This window comes from Sarcophilus harrisii, chromosome 4, assembly GCF_902635505.1.
Source record: "Sarcophilus harrisii chromosome 4, mSarHar1.11, whole genome shotgun sequence".
In the NCBI taxonomy this organism is placed as follows: Eukaryota; Metazoa; Chordata; class Mammalia; order Dasyuromorphia; family Dasyuridae; genus Sarcophilus; species Sarcophilus harrisii.
This window is the reverse complement of record NC_045429.1, coordinates 460,259,427-460,279,493: the sequence shown is the minus strand read 5'-3', so window position 1 is coordinate 460,279,493 and position 20,067 is coordinate 460,259,427. Positions and strand designations below refer to the sequence as shown.

Here is a 20,067-nt window from a genome sequence, read left to right as displayed (position 1 = left end):
GGGCCACGGGACAGGGCCCTACACAGAAGCACTTCATGAAGGGGCAGATATTGGGGGTCTGTGCCCGTGGCCCAGCTGTCTCCCTTTGACTGCTTGTTGTCAGGAGTCGCGCGGTCATGGGGCGATCATCGGGAAGACGGAGCTGTCCCCATTCAGGCCCATTTCTCTGACCCAGAAGCTCCATCGGCTGTTTGCAGGACCCACTTACGTCTGCAGAGAGCCATGAGGCTCCGGGACTAAGGAGGGGCGGCCCCTCGGGGAGCCGGGATTGGCTATTCATGAAATAACAATGATCGTATTGTCGGGTGCACACACATCTCCCCCGACCCACAAAACCAGCTGTGTATTCAGAACAAATAATGTTTTATCTTGTTCACTGACTGGGATGAATGGGCAGGCCAGGTGGCCGTGCCGGGGCCCCACCAGGAAGAGAAGGCATGAATACCAGGCCAAAGAAAACTGCTCGGGTTGGATGGGATGGCACCCGGGGCAGACCCAAAGGGCGGAACGTTGGCGTGGGCCGTCGGCTCTCGGCCGTCGTCCGTTCCCGGAGCGTCTTCCGACGGGGGTGGGAGTGTTTCTTCTCCTGTAAATGGCCATTGGGTCCACCCTGACCATGCTTTTGTCTCCCCTTTCCGACAGACGCGCGCTGTGAAAGTGCGGCCCTGGGAAAGCCAGGTTTGCCCGGGACGGATGTCGTAGGGACGGCGGCCGGAGCCTGGGGAGGAAACATGAAGCACTAGCCCTCTTGAAAGGGTTTCAAGATGGCAGCTCAGCGGATCCGCGCGGCCAACTCCAATGGGCTCCCGCGCTGCAAATCCGAGGGGACGCTGATAGACCTGAGCGAGGGCTTCTCGGAGACGAGCTTCAACGATGTCAAAGGTGAGCTGGGGGAGACGGCCGCCGCCTCGGGGGGCCTCCCTGTGCGAGGAAGGATGGGTAGATGTGGAGGTCGGGGCTGCCCCCGAGTGCGGGTCCTTGTTGCTTGCCCAGTAGCCTCCGAGCTATTTGAGAGCAAGGGGATCGTTTCCCCCTTATTCATTTCCCCAGCCTGGCCCAGCTGGCACAATAGATAGGTGCTGTATGTTGACTTTCTACCTGATCACATTAGGGCTCACGGTGAGAAATGTCAGTCAAAGGATCTGACAGGGAGAAGTATAAAGAGCCTCTTCCCCTGGAGGGAAGGATGGATCAGTATTACTGGTTGGGAAGGATGGGTCAATATTCCCAATTGGGATGGAGGGGTCAGTATTCCCCATTGGGAAGGAGAAGTCAGGGTTCCCGGTTGGGAAGGATGGGTCAGTATTCCCGGTTGGGAAGGAGGAGTCAGTATTCCTGGTTGGGAAGGGTAGGTCAGTATTCCCTGTTGGGAGGATAGCAGGTGATCATTTAAATGGTGCCCAAGGACGAAGGTCTAGCAAGGAGATCAATGTTGGGGGAACAGCTTGTGGACCCAAAGGGTGCGTTGATCTTTCACCGAAGGACTGCGGTTGCCATGGCCTCCACCACGGCCTCATTCCAGTTCCTCTCTGTGGGGGTGGGTGATATCAAGTTTTTCCCTCTCTCCATTGCACTCCCCACCTCCAGGGATGGGTGGAGGACCCTTGCTGTCCCAGCTCCTTATTTCACAGATGAGGAAACTGGTCCGTCTCTACGTGGTCCCTGGCCTGGCCAGCCCGTGTTCTTCATCAGAATGGCAGCTCAGCCAACTTTTCCCAAGTCTCAGTTTCCTCGTCTGAATAATGACAGGATTTTCTTTAAGGGCATCTCTGGGGGGGATGTTGCTGCAGACTTGGAGCCCCCTGGGAAGTGGCCGCCTCCCCTTCCGTGCAGCTGCCATTTGCATGGAATGTCTGTACAGATCGTTGGTCTTGGTCTGGGTAAAAGCCCCTTTTAGTCCTAGGGAGACCGAAGCGTGGGTGACTGGCCCAGGGTCCTCCTTGCTAGCAGGGCAGAAGGGATTGGAAGCCAGGGCTTCTTTACTCCCAGTCCAGACTGTCCGCCGTGTGACTCTGTCTCAGACACTTGGTCTTGCCTCTGCCCGGGTGTCCTGGGCTAGGGATTGGCCCCTTTTGTGTTGACCCGATGCAGTAGAAAGGGCTGTCCTTGCGGTCCGAGCATCGAGTTCGAATCTAACCCGCCTGGGTGATCCGGGTGTTCTGGCCCTCGGACCCTGGTTTCCAATGAGGAGCCTGGACTGCATGAGCTCTGGATTCCGAGATGGGCCTCAGGGCTCGCCCTGTTCCCGAGGAGGATCCAGCCGCCTGTTGCCTGTGCTAACGGTAACCCCTGCTGTGAAACAAACTCACCCAACAGCACAGATGGCATGGACTCCAAAGCTCATTGGTCCCCAAAAGAGAATGGGGCCGTGTACGTGGGTCAGGTGACCTTGGGGGAGGGCTGCGGAAGATACTTAAATGTACTTGCGAGATTAAAAAAATGACATTTAAAATATTTGAGAAATTCTGGGTATGGCAAGTGAATGTGGGGGAGGGGGACCGGGAAGGAGCCTCCGGACGGAAGGGCCCGAGCAGAGCTTAGGAGGAGGCAGGAGCCTCATGGAGGCCCGACTGCCCCTGCTTGGGGTCAGAGGCCTCGCCCGGGCAGGTGGCCAGGATTTTCCCCGAGGCAGCTGCGGTGCTGACATTCTGGAGGCAGCTGGGCGGAGGGGGAGGGCTGGCCCTGGCAGGTAGAGGGCTCCCCGTGATGGGCAGCGTTTCATAAACACCAGCCGGGCATGTGACGGGGATGCTTCCTGGTCAGGTTGATCTCCAGGCCCCGAGGGCCTGTGACTCAGAAACAGCCTCTGAGGTCACCTCAGCACTGCCAGAAACTCCTCCAATCCCAAAGCTGCCCGGAATGACTTGATCATTTTAATCTTTAGGTGTCTGCAGAAAAGAAAAAGAAAAGAAATAATTTCTAAGGGCAAGAGTTCTTACTTTGTATGTTATATACATATGCATATTTGTATTTATATATATATATACCTATACATCCACAAAGATATATTATATATGTGTATATTTTTACATATACATACATATATACACATAGAATACATACATATATATATATATATATACACACACATATTATATATACATATACACACACATATATGTATTGCAGACAGACCCTTTGGCATTCTGGAACCGATGGATCCCTTCTCAGAATAAAGTTTTAAGTGCTTAAAATGAAAGAGAATTACAAAGAAAGTGTTTAAACACAGTGATCTTTTTTATTTCTTTCTTAAGTTCTTCAGCCCAGGTTAAGAACCTTTGTCCTAGACTCCTAGGCTTAGACCTGAAAGAATCTTGGAGACTAATCCCTGCATTTCCGAGTCAAACCGAGTTGGAGTGATTTGTTCGAGGGGTCAAGTAGGCAACGAATGGCCGCCCTGAGTTTGGAATTTGGTTCCAGGTCCCCAAATTCAGCATTCTTTGTAGCTACCACCTCTCCCTTTGATTTCTACGCACATGTGGGGGACAGGCAGGGATGAATAGAAGGGACTAAGGAAGCCTTTTGTTCATGCCCTGAAAATGTCGCTCCCCATTGTAGTTGAGACCTTTCCTAGGAAAAAGTACTTAAAGTGTTTCAATAGCACCTGTCCTAGCACCAGAATCCTTAGTCAATACTTATTCAATTGAATTAATTGGAAATGAATTCTGCAGTCCAAGGACCTGATTTCCAATCCCACCTCATCTGCTTAGTTTTGGGTATAGGCTTAGGAGTCACTTTTTCATCTTAAGGAAACTGAGGAGCTTGGACTTAATGATTTCTGGGCTTAGGAATTTCCCAACTCACACCGTGCTGGTGTCTGACATTCTGAATGGTATTGATCATTGGAAACTCTGTTGGGAAGCCCTTGGCCACTCATCTTCACCTTCCTTTTGCTTTTTCAATATAATAATGTTTCTCAACAATGTGTTGATTCAAGGCAATTCCGGTGGTTTGGGATGAAAGTTGCCATCTGTATCCAGAGAGAGAACTATGAGGAATGGAGACCGAATGATTGAAGAATAGCGTTTTCACTTTTTTGCTTGTTTGCTTATTTTTTCTTTCTCGTGGTTTCCCCCCTTTGATTGACCTGCTTTTTCTTGCACAACATGAAAAACATGGAATTATGATTAAAAGGACTGTATATATTGCACACTATACCAGAGTCCTTTGGGAGAGAGGGAGAAAAATTTGGAACACCAAGTCTTACCAAAATGAATGTTGAAAATTTTCTTTACATGAATTTGGAAAAACAAAATACTATTAAAAATAATAATGCTTGACGTTTCTGTAGCCCTTTTTAGATGTAGATGTTAGATCGTGGGTCAGTCACTTTGCTAGGCACAGAGGGGACAAGTAAAAAGAATGAAATAATTCCATCTTGACATTTTGGTTTTCACGATCACAATGGTTTTGTTAGGTAGATGCCCTAGGCACTAGCAGTTCTGTTTTCCAGAGGGAGACTGAGACTTGGGGAGATGGTGATTTGCCCATGGTCTTGCCCATTTCAGAGGTAAGATCTTCCTGACCGTCCATCGGGTCTCTCTAGTCTAGTCGAAATCCATTTTTAGGTTGGATATTTGCATTGGTGGTTCATGGGATGGTAGCTCTGGAGCAGAAGGGACATTCAAAGACTTCTAGCCCATCTCCTGAATGTTAAGAAACTGAGGTCTAAGGAGACTGAATGATCCACCCCAAAATCTTGAGTTCACGGTGCCAGAGCTGGGATCTGAACTCCTGATGTGGGACTCCAGGTGTGGCTCTCGCCACACCTCTGCTCATTGAGGCCTTTCTGGCTTTTCCCTCTCAGACCCACGCCTCCCCTGTCTGTCAAAAAGCCCCTACGATTGATGGCTCACTGACTCTGTTTACTCTTTTCCAGTGCCTTCCCCCAGTGCCTTGCTTGGCGACAATCCCACGCCGTTTGGAAACGCAAAAGAAGTGATAGCAATCAAGGACTACTGCCCCACCAACTTCACCACCCTCAAGTTCTCCAAAGGGGACCGCCTGTACGTCTTGGACACCTCGGGCGGGGAGTGGTGGTACGCCCACAACACCACGGAGATGGGCTACATCCCCTCCTCCTATGTGCAGCCCGTCAACTACCGCAACTCGACGTTGAGCGACAGTGGTATGATCGACAATCTTCTGGACAGCCCCGACGAAATGGCCAAGGAGCTGGAATTGCTGGGAGGGGGCTGGACGGAGGAGAAGAAGGGGTCGAATAAAGCCCACAATAATAATCCTTTCTGGAACGGGGTGCAGACAAACCCATTTCTGAATGGGAACGTGCCCCTCGTGCCCAGCGTGGAGGAAGCGGTCCCGAAGACCACGGTGGACTTGCTGCTCTTTGACACAGAGGTGCCCCCCCCTTCTTATACCACAACCGGTTCGGTGACCGCCAACAGCATCGGCAACATCTTTGACGAGCTGCCGTCCACCAACCGACTCTCCGACGCCGAGCAACCCATCAAGCGGGACAACCCCTTTTTCAGAAGCAAACGGTCGTACAGTTTATCCGAGCTCTCCGTCCTCCAAGCCAAGTCAGAAGCCCCTTCGTCGTCCACGTTTTTCACCGGGTTAAAGTCTCCGACCCCTGAACAGTTTCAGAGCCGAGAGGACTTTCGGACCGCCTGGTTGAACCACCGAAAGCTGGCCCGTTCCTGCCACGATCTGGACCTGCTTGGCCAGAATCCCGGCTGGGGTCAGACTCAGCCCGTGGAGACGAACATCGTGTGCAAGCTGGACACGTCGGGGGGGGCCGTGCAGCTCCCGGACACCAACATCACCATCCACGTGCCCGAGGGCCACGTGGCTCCCGGGGAGATGCAGCAGATTTCCATGAAAGCCTTGTTGGACCCTCCCCTGGAGCTCAACAGTGACAAATCGAGCACCATCAGCCCGGTCTTGGAGGTGAAACTGAGCAACATGGAGGTGAAGTCCTTCATCATCTTGGAGATGAAGGTTTCGGCCGAGGTCCGGCAGGACGTCGTCAGTAAGAGCACCGTGGCCGTGCAGTGCTTGCGCAGCGACATGAAGGAGGGGCCCTATGTGCCGGTCCCTCTGCTCTACAACTACGGCGACACGATCCAGGTCCACCTGGAGAACCTGGAGCCTTGCATGTACATAGCCATCGTGGCCCACGGACAGAACATCCTGTACCCCTCCACCGTCTGGGACTTCATCAATAAAAAAATCACCGTGGGGGTGTACGGCCCCAAACACATCCATCCCTCCTTTAAGACAGTGGTGACGCTCTTCGGGCACGAGTGCGCGCCCAAGACGCTGCTGGTGAGCGAGGTCACGCGGCAGGTCCACGGGACTTCTCCGGTGGCCCTGCAGCTGTGGGGCAAGCACCAGTTCGTTCTGTCTAGGCCCCAGGACCTCCGGCTGTGCATGTTCTCCAACATGACCAATTACGAGGTCCGAGCCAGCGAGCAAGCCAAGGTGGTCCGGGGCTTCCAGATGAAGCTGGGCAAGGTGAGCCGCCTGATCTTCCCCATCATCTCCCACGACCCCAACGACCTGTCCGACTTCACCCTGAGGATCCAGGTGAAGGACGACCAGGAGGCCATTCTCACCCAGTTCTGCGTCCAGACCCCTCAGCCCCCGCCCAAGAGTGCCGTCAAGCCTTCGGGACCCCGGAGGTTCCTCAAGAAGAACGAGATCGGGAAGATCATCCTGTCCCCGCTGGCCGCCACCACCAAGTACCCGACTTTTCAGGAGCGTCCCGTGGCCAGCCTCAAGTTCGGGAAATTGCTGAAGACGGTCGTGAGACAGAATAAAAACCATTATTTGCTGGAATACAAGAAGGGGGATGTCATAGCCTTGCTCAGCGAGGAGAAGATCAAGTTGAAAGGGCAGCTGTGGACCAAAGAGTGGTACATCGGGTATTACCAGGGTAAGATCGGACTCGTGCACACCAAGAACGTGCTCATCGTCGGGAAGATCCGGCCGTGCTTTTTCTCCGGGCCTGACCTCAGTACCAGCGTGCTGCTGGAACAGATCCTGAGGCCCTGCAAGTTTCTGACGTACATCTACGCCTCCGTACGGACCTTGCTCATGGAGAACATCAGCAGCTGGCGCTCGTTCGCGGACGCCTTGGGCTACGTCAACCTGCCGCTCACCTTCTTCTGCCGGGCGGAGCTGGACAGTGAGCCTGAGCGCGTGGCCTCCGTCCTGGAAAAGTTGAAGGAAGACTGTAACAATACTGAGAATAAAGACAGAAAATCTTTTCAGAAGGAGCTCATGATGGTGAGTACTCGGCAGCTCGGCTCCCTTGGGGTGGACTTGGAAAGCGTCCACACACGTTTGAGAGTTAGCTAGTCCCCTCCGTGCCCGTCACGGGGTGTCTGCTTTCAGACGGATCCTAGGAAAGTATGGGAATAATGCCCATTTCATGGAGATTTCCAGGGCTCTGTTTGATCCATCACGGGACATCTGGGGGTATTCTGACAGGTCCTGGGCACACCAAAAATAACTCACTTAGCATGCTTTTTAATATGGAAATGTCAGTGACGGATGCACAATGAGAGGGGAGTAGCAGCTGCTGTTGATGAAGCCGTCGTTTTGAATGGTTCTTGATTTTCAGCCTTAATCTTAACACGGTTCCCAATTTCTTCCCGGGAGTGCAAGTCGGCACGGGCTTCCAAGGCAATCTAGAGCCCAAGCTTGCTGGGAGTCTTGGGTGGAATCCCTTAAAGTCGAGAATAAAAGCTTCTCAAGTGCTGCCATAGCCAGTTATTTATGTTTTAACAACAAACACTAAGGAAAGGAAAGGACAATGTTACTGCCCTGATGCATTTAAGAACACAACAGCCTAAGGATAAATTCACTAAATTCCCTCACTTCCGGGGATAACTAGGTAGCGCAGCGGATAGAGCACCAGCCCTGAAGTCAGGAGGACCTGAGTTCAAATTCCTGGCTGTGTGACCCTGGGCAAGTCACTTAACCCCAATTGCCTCAGCAAAAAAATAAAAATAGAAAAACTTCCCTCACTTCGAGAAAAGGTTGAATGTTAAGTGTATTGGGAGAGCCTACAGACTAAGGTTCGGGTAAGGGTTGGACAAGTGCCTTTCCCACTCTGATATTCTGTGATTTTATGGAATATATTTACTTCAGGTAGAGAGGAAATGTTAGGGGTCCCTCTCCCCCAAATAAACAAAAACAAAACCCTGAAAACCAAAACTGTAACTATTAGTTAATTATTAATTAGTTTATGGATTTCAATAATATGTTCCTCTATAATGGCTACATTATAAATGTGTACAAGAGCTTTGATGGCAGCACGGAGTGAGTGGGAAGGGTTGTCCATGTTGGGGGCAAAGTGGGGAGACTTGGGTGTTCGGCCAGTTCTACTGCTCACTCGATGTGCCCTGTTAGACCACGGATTCTCCTCCGGTGGGCCTCTCATCCGAAAACTAAGCAGGATTAGGGATGATCTTCACGGTTAGATGGAGTTCTCCGAGTTCTAATATTTTTTCCTAGGATTTGATAGAATTTGAAAACTAGGGAAGTGTTTCTGCTCTTGCCCTCGAGTACTCAGCAAACGTTTTTGAACTACCTGCTGGATCACTAGATTGAGGCTGGGGGCTTTTTAAGGGCAGAGGAGGGAGGGGAGATTCTGTCTTTTGCCTCTTTCTCTCTTCAGCATTTAGCGCAATACTGGGCACACCATAGGTGCTTAATTATTGTTTATGGATTTACTGCCGGTTTCTATGCTATGAAGATGAAAATTAAGATACTCCTGCCTTCCAGGAGATGGAATATAAGTTGTGACTGTGTCTAGTCTTCCTCATTCATGCTCAGGGTAAATGGTCAAAGAACTGATAGTAAAGCCATCCTTTTGGTGGCTCACTTCTCCGTGTGTCCTTGGAGAAATAAGTCGTGTCTCCTTCCTTATTTCCCAAAGGAAGGTGTTTGAGGATTCCCAGAGAGCCTTTTGGAGCTAGATGGCATGATTCTGTGTCTTATTCTTGCTCCTCTCCTTGGAAATGTTGGAAGGGAGAACAGACACCCTGTTCCGAGATGGCGCTCAGTGTTTTGAGAACTGACCCGCCCTGAAATGCCAACCTACCGGTCTGTTATCAGAGCACTACATCAACAGACTTGACATTCCACCCTCCATCGGTGTTGGCCAAGCACTAGACCTGGGGCCGCTTGGCGTGCTGCCAGGGGACCGAGATTTAAGGGCATCTGTCTCCAAAGATAAGGGAATGTGTGCATATCAGCTTCCATGAACTGCTGAAAGGATTGGGTATCAGAGCTTCAGAAAGCCCCAGAGCTCTGAACCATATTAATTTTTTTTATCAAAGCTTTTTATTTTCAAAATATATACAGATAATTTTCAATATTCACCCTTGCAAAATTTTGTTTCAAATTTTTTTTCTCCCTCCGTTCTCTTCATTTTCTCCCATAAATGGCAAGTAATCTAGTGTATGTTAAACATGTGCAATTCTTCTATACATATTTCTACAATTATCTTATTGCACAAAAAAACAATCAGATCAAAAAGGGAAAAAATGAGAAAGAAAACAAAATGCAAGCAATAAAAACAAAAAAGTGAAAGTGCCATATTATGATCCACTCAGTTCCCCCAGTCTCTCTGAGTGCAGATGGCTCTCTCCTTCACAAGATCATTGGAACTGGCCTGAATCATCTCATTGCTGAAAAGAGCCACATTTAACAGAATTGATCTTCATATCATCTTATTGTTGCTGTGAATAATGATCTCCTGGTCCTGCTCACTTCCCTCAGCATCAGTTCCTGTCAGTCTCTCCAGGCCTCTCTGAAATCATCCTGCTGGTCATTTCTTACAGAACAGTAATATTCCATTATATTCATATACCATCACTTATTCAGGCATTCTCCAGCTAATGGGCAGCCACCCAGTTTTCAGTTTCTTGCCACTACAAAAAGGGCTGGCACAAATGTTTTTGCATGTGTGGCTGCTTTTCCCTCCTTTATGATCTGTTTTGGGACACAGGCCCAGTAGAGACACTGCTGGAACAAAGGGTATGTACAGTTTGATAGCCCTTTGGGCATGTGAACTGTACTAATTAACAGTCCTTTGGACAGCCTTCCTCCAAGAAGGCCCTTGGCAGGCTCCCTCTTCACTTGTCAGTGTAGTTTCTTCACCCCAAGGTTGGGGATAGAGAGGGATGCTCTCTGGAGACTTTTTTCATTTTGAGGAGGTGCTAGAGGTCCAGATCCCTTTGGATCATGGTCAAATCCAGTAGTTAGGAAGCTGTCTTCAGTCAAACAGGGAGATGTCCATCCCTTTTTGCATCCTTTGAAAGTTGGCAGAGATCCTTAAGGAGAAGGTGAGAATGATAAAGGGTTAGGACTGAATGAGAGTAAAAGGAGCAGGAGTTTAGTTGGCAAAGAAAGGAGCTTGAGTATGTGGTAGGATCCAGTGAATTTGTTTTATTTATTAAAGATTTGGGCAACTTTAAGGCATCAGCAAGGAGCTAATACCAAAGGAGAGACAAGTGAGGTTTAATCTACTGGCGAAGATGGGATTAAGTGATGAAAAAAGATTTGTTTCAGTGTCAGAGACTAAGAAAAGAGAGAAAGAGTGGGAGGTGATGTCCAGGGGGTTTTGAGAGGAAGAGGGAGCTTGTGTTGATGGACCTCAGTTTTCTCTCTAAAATAAGAACTTAGGGCTTGGACTATCAGAGTCGGTGGGTGGACTGTGGGGAATCAGGGAAGGAAGAAAAGATTTAGACCAGCTTCCATGGGGACAATAAGCTAGCGATTGCTCTAGTGAGAACCCGACTGAGGATGGAGGACATGAATCTGAACCATGTAAGCCTGACTCTTTCTCAGTCGAGCTCTCAGTAGGTTTTGATTAGTAGGAGACACGCATGGTGGGTGCATTTCTCTGCTTATTCGTGATTTGGAACACTTCTTACTCTGCTGGCTGGTGACTTGCCTTTTTCTTGTCGGAACTCTGTCTCCGTAGCCTTTGATCATTCATCTATTGAGCAATACCTCTTTCTTACATTTCTCTGCATCCCCATTTATTGGCTGTTTATCAAGGAAACATGCTTGAAATTCTCAGCTCATGTCTCCTTTCTGCTTGCATCAATTTGGTTCAGATTTATATTTTATTCATACCACCTGTTTTTCCATCACCATAATTCCTGACATATCCCTTTTCTCTCCACCCCTTCTGATGAAAAATTTAAAAGTCGAACAAAAGGAGTTAAGCAGAAAGGGCGTGATATTCAGTGCTCAGCACACCCAGATCTGCACTGATTTTTCTCGTTCCAAAAAAAAAAAAAAAAGCTTTTGGATTTTGTCCGTGAAATTATCCATTTTATCTTCTCTCCCCTTCATCCATCGCTCTTTTCCCCTCACTGTCTTGCCTCCCTCTCTGCCTTGCCCTTCCTGCACCCCCATTCCCCTACTCTCATGCCTGTTAGAAGCAGGTGGCCCGGACCATAGAGGGAGGCAGAGAGTTTCTGCTCTCTCTGGTAGATTCGGCTCCCTTGGGCCTCAGGGTTCCTCCAGAAGGCTTCAATCCCATCCTCATCAGTGCTTGTTTGGATTGGAGCAGGAGCCCCCTTCTAACCTTCCATTCCTACACTTGTGGCTGTGCTGACCTTCCAGAAATCTGGAAATCTCAGCTCGTTAAAAATCTTCCTTGGCTCCCAACTAACCAACTCTTTTCCCTTCACATTAGCATCTTCCCTTTCCAGCCTTATTCGGAATGACATATTCTTTTATAGCCAAACTGCAATAATGTCTCTGTAACCGAGGGAAATAATATCATGTACACTGTCATACCGGGGGAAATGCTCCCCATAATCATTTCTCTCTGCCCTCTGCCCTCATTGTACCTTGGCTCAAGCTGTTCTCTGGTGCAAAATATGGTCTTTCTTCCACTTTCAGTTATTTGACTGACTTCCTGCCCTTCTTTTTGAGCAGGACTTCAATGCTGCTTTTTCAGAAAGCCTTCCCTGGTCTCTGTCTTCCCCCTTCCTTCCCCAGCAGCTTCTTTGTCACCAGCAGCCCCACCTCTGAACCAGCCAGCATGAGGCAGTGATTAAGGCTGCCATATTGTCACTAATTGGTGTGAAAATCCCCGTGAGTCACTCTTCCTCTGCAAATGGGACTGAACTTCCCAAATGGGGTGTGTGTGTGTGTGTGTGTGTGAGTGATTGGGGGAGGGCCATCCAACAATTCCCAGTACCTGTTGTAGATGGGAAATGGGGGAGGGGGTGACGTGACTAAATATGGCCCAGTATCTTGAGCTGAAAACGATATCCTATTAGCTCCAGCCCCACTCGTGGCAGAATTGAAAATGTGATGCTTTGTGAACCTTTGTAACATGAGCTCGAACAATTTCACACCAATAATTAAATTTCACTCGGGCTGAAAGATGGAGATGAGATTAAGGACACTGAGCTTGGCTAGTGACTTAGCAAACAGATTGATTATATGTTTGTTATGGCAGATTGAGAACCCTTTTTGCCAGATATGCGAGTCCTAAAAATTGAACTGCAGCTTTGGATGATTCTTGATGCTTTGTTGGGTGTTTTTTTTAATTTGTTTAAATGTACTTTTTTCAATTATTAGGCTTTTTTCCCCTCCTGCCCACCTCCCACTCACTGGAGGAAAAAGAAATAGAAAAAGAACAGAAAAAGGAGGAAAGAAGAAAGGGAAAAAAAAAAGCACTGTGTTATAGAATTATAATCACAGAAAACAAAGTGCCCCATTGGCCCTGTCCATAAATGTGTCTCATTTTGCATTAACCCACCGTCTATTTGTCTTGCCTCCTCATCTCTTCACTGGAAGGAATCATGGGTGCTCGGTCTGGATCCTTGATACTTTCATCTTAGTTTTTCTTAAGTCATGACCGATGGGCAACACAGAGCATAGTTTCCCTTTTTCCAGGGAGCATAATAAGCCGTGCCAGATCGCAGAGGTAGCTTGGAACGTTCCCTGAGCAGGCTTGGGAGGGCACTCACCCTGTCTAACAAAGTGATCCCTAGGGGAGGGCCGATTTGTGTATCCATGGTGATGCCTTATGTTTGCAGCTGATGGCCCTGATCCACAAAGCACCACCTGCCCAGAATCCCACCTGCCTGGATGTTTGTCTTGGAGTGTTTAGACAGGTGCCCGTGACTTGTTTTCTGTGTGTTTTTGGAAAGTGATACAGGATCCGGGATGTGGACATAAGGGGGTGGTCCATTCTCCTCCCGTTGTTGGGAGTCCGGTCACCCTTTCCCACTGGTGTAAGAAGGGGCTCTGTGGAGAGCCAAGGACCCCACCTCTTCCTTATCTCTGCTCTTGGGCAGATCCCTGAGCTCGGGCTCCCTCTGCTTGGAGCTGTTTGAGCAGAAACTAGATGACCATTTATCAAACAGGTGACAGTGTAATGGGGAATTCCTTACATCTCCATTAATAAAAATATTGTTGCTGTGTTTCTTTTTTGTTACAGATAAGATCTTGGGTCTCATTGATAAATGAGCCTAGCGATACAAATTGCTGAATGTGACTTTTGGGGGCATTGTTCCAAATTGCTTTCCAGAATAATTGGACCAATTCAATGCTTATCTTTTATTTTATTTTTTTATACTTGGATTTGGGGGTTTTTGGTGTTTTTTGTTTTTGTTGAGAGGCATTTGTGACTAAGGGACACAGTTAATAAGTATCAAATATCTGAAGTAGATTTGAACTTGGTTCCTGACTGTAAAGCTGGTGCTCAATCTACTGAACCACCCAGACCCTTGTATGTTTTATCCCATTCAATCCTCACAGCAACCCTGGAGGTAGGTATTAAGTTGCCCCCACTTTACAGAGGAGAAAAGTGAGACCATGAGAAGTTAAGTGACTTGCCCAATGGTACCTAATAAGTATCTGGAGCAAGATTTGAATTTGAACTTTCCTGAACAGACAAGACTTTATCCAAGATGCCATTTTGCTCAGCATAGGTTGGACTTGACGCATGGAGCCGGCTCACAGATTCTGAGACTCCCCTGTAGCTTCTTCCTCTGGAAAGCTAGACAAGATGCCTTGAGGTCTCTTTCAGCCCTTTTGTGTGACCGTGGGCACCCACCGGCCATGTGCCATGGCTCCCAACTTCACGGCATCCAGCTGATGCTGGAGTTGGAGAAGCCAGTTTGTGCAACAGAGCACGTTTGGGGCTCAGCATGACCAGTGTAGATGACCTCCGAAGCAAGCCCTGTCCAGCTCATTTATCCGTAATCAGTTCTTCTATCACATAATCTATAATCAGTGAGTGATTAGCTCATGAGAGAAGCATGGACATATATATATTTATAAATGTTTACTCTTCTATTTATTTCTTTTTTAAATCATAGTCCCATTTTTATTTTCCAAACACGGAGCATGGATCAATATTGAACTAGAATGTCTAGGCCCGAGAAAGAAGCAGCTTTATTTTGTGGGGCTTTTCTCCTGCCACTGTTGGCGTCTCAAAGTCCAAGGTGGTGCAGTTAGCAACCTGACAGCCGAAGCCTGTGATTTACTAGTGTTTTCTTCTGGACGACTGGGGGTGTCTGATAAAGCAGGTTTCCAGCTAAAGATCGTAAGAAGGGGGGTCCTGGGGTGAAGGTCGAAAGAATCTGGAAGGTGGGGATGGGAGGAGCTGCGTTCCAGGCAGTGCATGGCTCTGGCTGTCCGGGAGGCCTGGAATGTCGAGAGGGTGTCCAGAGGAAGGGGGCGGGAGGGGAGGGAGAGATGGTTCGTTGTTGGGAAATGCCGGGACTCCAAGGCCAAGTGGGATGTTTGAATTTGAACTTATTGGTAATAAGGACTCCAGTGAGGGCACAAATAATGTGATTTTATTTATTGCTCAAAGCTTAGGGGGAGAAAGTGAAATAACAAAGGTGATGAGGTTTTATAGGAAGATTCAGCTGATTTTGCACACAGAGGGATACAGACATTTGGGAAGAAGATGAAATAAAGAGCTTGCAGGAAAAATGTCCCCAGAGCCTTTTCTACCCCCTTAACTTAGTATGAACTTTTAAAGGGGGGAGGGAGCATTAACCACTTTGCTTGGAAGACTCCTGCTGAGGTCCTGGGGCCCAGGGCTGCCTCCTCTGTGTTCACCCAGTGAACAATGGCTTCATTTGGGCACTGGGGTGTTCGTTCATCTCAGAGTCCACCGAATTGACTACCTGGGCCTGCTTGCCTTAGTACACAGCTCCTGGACCCCCACCAAATGGCGTGGGCAGTCACCAGTCACCAAAGAGCTGGCTTGTCTGGGAACTTTGGGTTTGGGCTTGCAGGCATTGAACCCATTAGAAAGTGTTCATCCTTACTCCACCCCTTCAGTCCCAGAATCCTTAGAAACGTACAAATAAGTGCTCGTTTACTCAAAATCTCAGAAGTGGGGGCCGAGGGACATTCACCAGAGTTCTGTTTTTCCAAGATTTACAACGGTCACCTTCAGTAAAGTGTGGATCAAAATTTCACAGGGAGGATGGGTTTGATCCCATTTCCTCTGAAAAAGATACTTCCAAGTTCCAGTTTAGTATCTTGACTTTCTTAACATGACTGCAAGGGGAGCGTGAAAAAGATGGGAGTTGGGTGTTTAAAATGCTTGGATTCTTGACCCCATGACCTTGATTGAACCGTAATTTATTTTCTCCAGCTTCTTCCCTATGAAATAAAAATATTGGCCACTGCCTTGCGTGTCATGATGGATTAATATGAATGTAAGACTTTACTGTGAACGAAACAAAAAACTCATAAGAACCAGATAAATAAATATCTTACTTTTAAAAAAGGGTACAAAAAGGACAGGTACAGTGAGAAAGATTATAACGTAGTTGGAATATAATAGTTCCAAACCTCAAATCTAGATCCAAAATAGAGCCTTTCTGGAGTAAGAAATAGGAGTCCTGAAGGGTCCCCTGAAAAGGCAAGGAGGGATATAACAAAATTATAAATTATTAACAAATGAATAGTCAAGGAAGAAGACAAATATGGAAAAGCAGGAATAGATTTCTATTCTAAAAAGGCACATTTATGTCAATCAGTAAATGACCGAAGTATGATTTTGTATATACTCTATTTTTTTAAAGTTTTGTTAGTGCCTTTTCCGAGACATATTTCTCTTCTTCTCCTGTTTGTCCAATGGGACTTCCTCTTGTACAAGAAAGCCAGTTCAGCAAAACCAGCCAATGCAGTTCTGCTTCCGTGTAACCGTCGTTCTATACCCAGAGTACTCCACATTTCTCCCCCCCCCAAAATAAATAAATAACCGGTCTGTGTGGGTTTTTTCCATTTATGTACAGCCCTTTGTGTATGTATTTAACTTTTTTTTTTTTTTTTTAATGGTGTGTGTTCTTTTTAATTGACCAGAGAAAGCCGATTACATCTGGTCAGTCTAGTTCTGAAACGACTGATTAGTAGAAAGAAGCCCATTCATCCTCCACCTTTTTTTCTTATCCCTCAAAATGCATCCAAGTGCAGCTGAGGTTGGATCTCTGAATAGGAGCCAAGAAGGTGGGATCATTTTATTGATCCCTCTGGGAATTAAGGGGAAGAGGAGGAAAGAAATCACACCAGCTCCTTCCTTGACCTTCTTGTACCAGCCAGCAGTAAGCTAGGCAAGGACAGCGTGCTTCCCTGAGGGCCTGAGAAGAGCCTGTACACTTTCACATCAGCGGTTGGATGGAAGCTCCATGAGGTTGAGGGGACTTTTCGACTTTTACATTTGTAGACCCAGGGCCTAGCACAACATGTGGCTAAATACTTTCAGGGCATGGGTTCAAGTCCTGCTCTGCTATTTATCACTTGTGTGACATTAGCCATTCTTTGATCATCAGCCCCTTCTTTGTGGTCTCCTTCCAACACCCTAATTGTGACAGTTTTCAGAAAAATTGCCTTTCAGAAAAAACTCCTCCAAAATATGTGCATGAAGGCTTGTAAAAGACAATATGGCGCCACGGGGGAAAGATATCTATCTCTGGAGACCCGGGTTCAGTTCTTTTTATCTCCAGCTGCTCACGTACTTGTTAGAGGGATTAGCAGCTTTGTTTAACTTGGAGGAGAAAAGCTGTTGCATTTAGGATTTGGGAGGGAGCTCCCGTTTCTGCCCTCTGCTTTATAGATTCCCTGACACCCGGCGAGTGAGCCCCAGTGTCTTGGAGGCGTATTCCATGCTTAGTCATCATTGGTTTTTTCCCATGTGTCCCAGGAAGATTGACATCCTCTGATCATTTAAGCCTTAGTCCCAAGCACTGGGCTGGGGATACAGAGACCAAGCGCGAGCTGCCCTGAACTTTGAGGATCTCAATACACCTTGTCAGAAAATAAACATATAATTATGTGCAAAATAACTAGAAAGTGGTTTGGAAAACAGGACACCAGCAGCTTGCGGGGCCCCCATCTGTGTTGGAACTCATCAAAGGCCATGGCCCAGAATGGTCAAAAGTATCACTGGATTGATTGGACCGTTAGCAGGGAGCACAGCTCACAGCTGTACAGGCGTAGGATTATGGGAGCATAAATTCAGAATGGGAAATAATTTTGGCCATCCTCTTGTCTAGTCCCTCATTTTATTTGCAAAGAGAAAAAAAAAGTGATTCCCAGAGAATGGAAGTGGTTGCCATCCCTACAGGGCTTTGCAAACAGGAAAGTGCCACCCAAAGGCCAGCTGGTGATGGTGATGATTATGGTGGCGATGGGTTTGAGCGCAGTGATGGGGATAAGGAAGTGACTGCCCAAGCGCACACGGAGAGTAGGTCGTAGAGCCTGCATTTGTTTCACGGAGGAGTACCTTGTGTGGGCAACCTTTCTTTGTAGAGTGTTTTCAGATTTGTGCTTCCTTTAAGATTAAATGTGTTATCTGAAGTGATAATGGTAATAACAGTTCTTTAAGGAGCTTTTTAAAGTTCACAAAACACTGATGTTGTCTCATAACAGTCTTGGGGGAGAGTATTATTTATTCACTGATGAGGAAACTGAGGCTGAGGGAGGTTAGTGACTTGCCCAGTGGGACAGAGCCAGAGTCTGAATCCAGGAGCTGCTCTTCCTGGTTCTCAAATCTAACCCACCTTCGGTGGTTCCCTGGGTTTCTGGGAGGCTGACTTGGGTCTGCAGTCTCATGTGCGGGTGCCTGGCTTGGGTGCTCAGAGCCTCACCGCCGTGTTCTTGTTCCTCCAGGCCTTGTTGAAGATGGACTGTCAGGGCCTCGTGGTCAGGCTCATCCAGGACTTCGTGCTCCTGACCACCGCCGTGGAGGTGGCCCAGCGATGGAGGGAGCTGGCCGAAAAGCTCGCCAAAGTCTCCAAGCAACAAATGGATGCTTACGAGTCTCCCCACCGGGACAGGAACGGGGTGGTCGACAGTGAGGTGAGGAGGGGCTCCGTCGCTGGCACAGGATGGAGATGGCCCCGTGGATGAAACTGCTCAGGGAGGAGGGGTCTCGGTGGGAAGAATTCTTATGCTCCAGCTGCCCCAGAGCTCAACTGGACTGGGTGTTTGTGGGTTTATTTTTGGGCTCAAGGACAGCTCTTTCCCTAATTCTTCTGGGCAGATAAGCTGACCTCTCCTTTTTTGCATTCCATCATTAGATCAGGGCTTTGGGCTTTACATAAATAGGCCCTTTTGAGCTACATTTAAGTCCTCTTCTTGGGCCTGACTAGGAATATACCATTAAAGTAACTAATGGCTTCTAGGATCCCAATAGAAAGAAACCCCTTGTTGAATTGCAGCAGTGAAGGCTCTTTCCCTAGACCCATCATTGTGCAATTTCTCATTTTCTTATATATGGACTTGACGCTAAATTTTAAAGGTGGTCAGCCTGCCATTAAAGACATTTTAGCGTGGACAAAAGAGAACTTGAAATGGAGGACAAGTGGCTATGGTCTAGTCCCCATCCCTTTGTTGAAACAGTTTATTCTTCTATAAAGTGAAGGATGGTGAATAATTATTTTAAGTCACCTCTACAAGTCACCTCTCAACTGTTTCATCCCCCAAATACTAAAAGTATTTTGTAATTTACTTTTATTAAATACATAGGTTGAAATAATAGTTCTCCTGCTTCCTAACTTCATCCCTCTCCTCCTTTGTCTTGGGCTAACATTCTAGGCCATGTGGAAGCCTGCCTATGACTTCTTATTGACATGGAGCAATCAGATTGGGGACAGCTATCGGGATGTCATCCAGGAGCTCCATCTGGGCTTGGACAAGATGAAGAACCCCATTACGAAGCGTTGGAAACATCTCACAGGGACCCTGATCCTAGTGAACTCCCTCGATATTCTGAGGGCAGCTGCCTTCAGCCCCATGGACCATGAAGACTTTGCCATCTGATATGTGGGCTTTCAAACCCTTTCTGCTGCTTTCTCTTTATGATGAATGGCCTTCAGCCCAGGATGGAACTGAACACGAAGAGCAGGCCATTCGGTACAGACCAGAATCCTCTGCTCCAGACTGGTACCATGGCCAAGGACTAAGCATCTCCATATTCTTTTCTTTCCCATCCCTCCCCCTTCCTCGCTATTCTCCTGACCCAGGACCATCCCGAAGAGATTTTCTATTGTATATTGTTGCCAATCAAACGGACTTTCTACTTGTAAAGTATAAAATGAAAAATCATGTTTTTATAGCTATTTGGAAAAAACATACAGAATATCTAATTTTTTAACAGACAAAAGGGAAAAAAAATAAAACCGCTGATGAGGTGAGGTGAGGAAGATGTGGACTTTTTTCAGATGTATAAAGCCTTTTTTTTTTTTTTTAAATTATGGTATGCTTTTTTTTTTTTTTTGATCTTGTAAAATATATATATATATATATTTTAAAAAATCTCTCTTACGTTTGACTCCCCTACCCAGTTTTGCATTTCAGCTCCGTGAGCCTGACAAGACAGTTAATCCAGCATGATTAGGCTAATGGAGTGGATCCCAGCTTCTGAGGTCCTGAGAGAGGAAAGTAAGAGCTTCTGAAATGTCTTTAACCCAAAGCCTGGTTCACCCTCATTTGAGAACGGCCCAGGCTTTGTTCTTTGGGGTTTTGTACCATTGGAGTTTTGGGATCTCTCGTGGTGTGTGAGCTTTAGCAGGAAGCTTTGCAGCTGACCTTATC

At 47.4% G+C, this 20,067-nt stretch overlaps 1 protein-coding gene across 2 annotated transcripts in view; it reads left to right on the top strand.

Annotated features, from left to right (window-relative positions):
* SH3BP4 (SH3 domain binding protein 4) overlaps positions 1–19,739 on the top strand; it is a 106,151-nt gene extending 86,412 nt beyond the window's left edge. For both annotated transcript variants that reach the window (XM_031968255.1, XM_031968256.1), the window contains 4 exons: positions 643–882; positions 4,880–7,251; positions 18,142–18,330; positions 19,069–19,739. In XM_031968255.1, coding sequence (XP_031824115.1) covers positions 765–882; positions 4,880–7,251; positions 18,142–18,330; positions 19,069–19,293 — 2,904 coding nt within the window. In that variant the 5' untranslated portion in view covers positions 643–764 and the 3' untranslated portion in view covers positions 19,294–19,739. The remainder of the gene's footprint in view (positions 1–642; positions 883–4,879; positions 7,252–18,141; positions 18,331–19,068) is intronic.
* Positions 19,740–20,067: the final 328 nt, after the last annotated feature.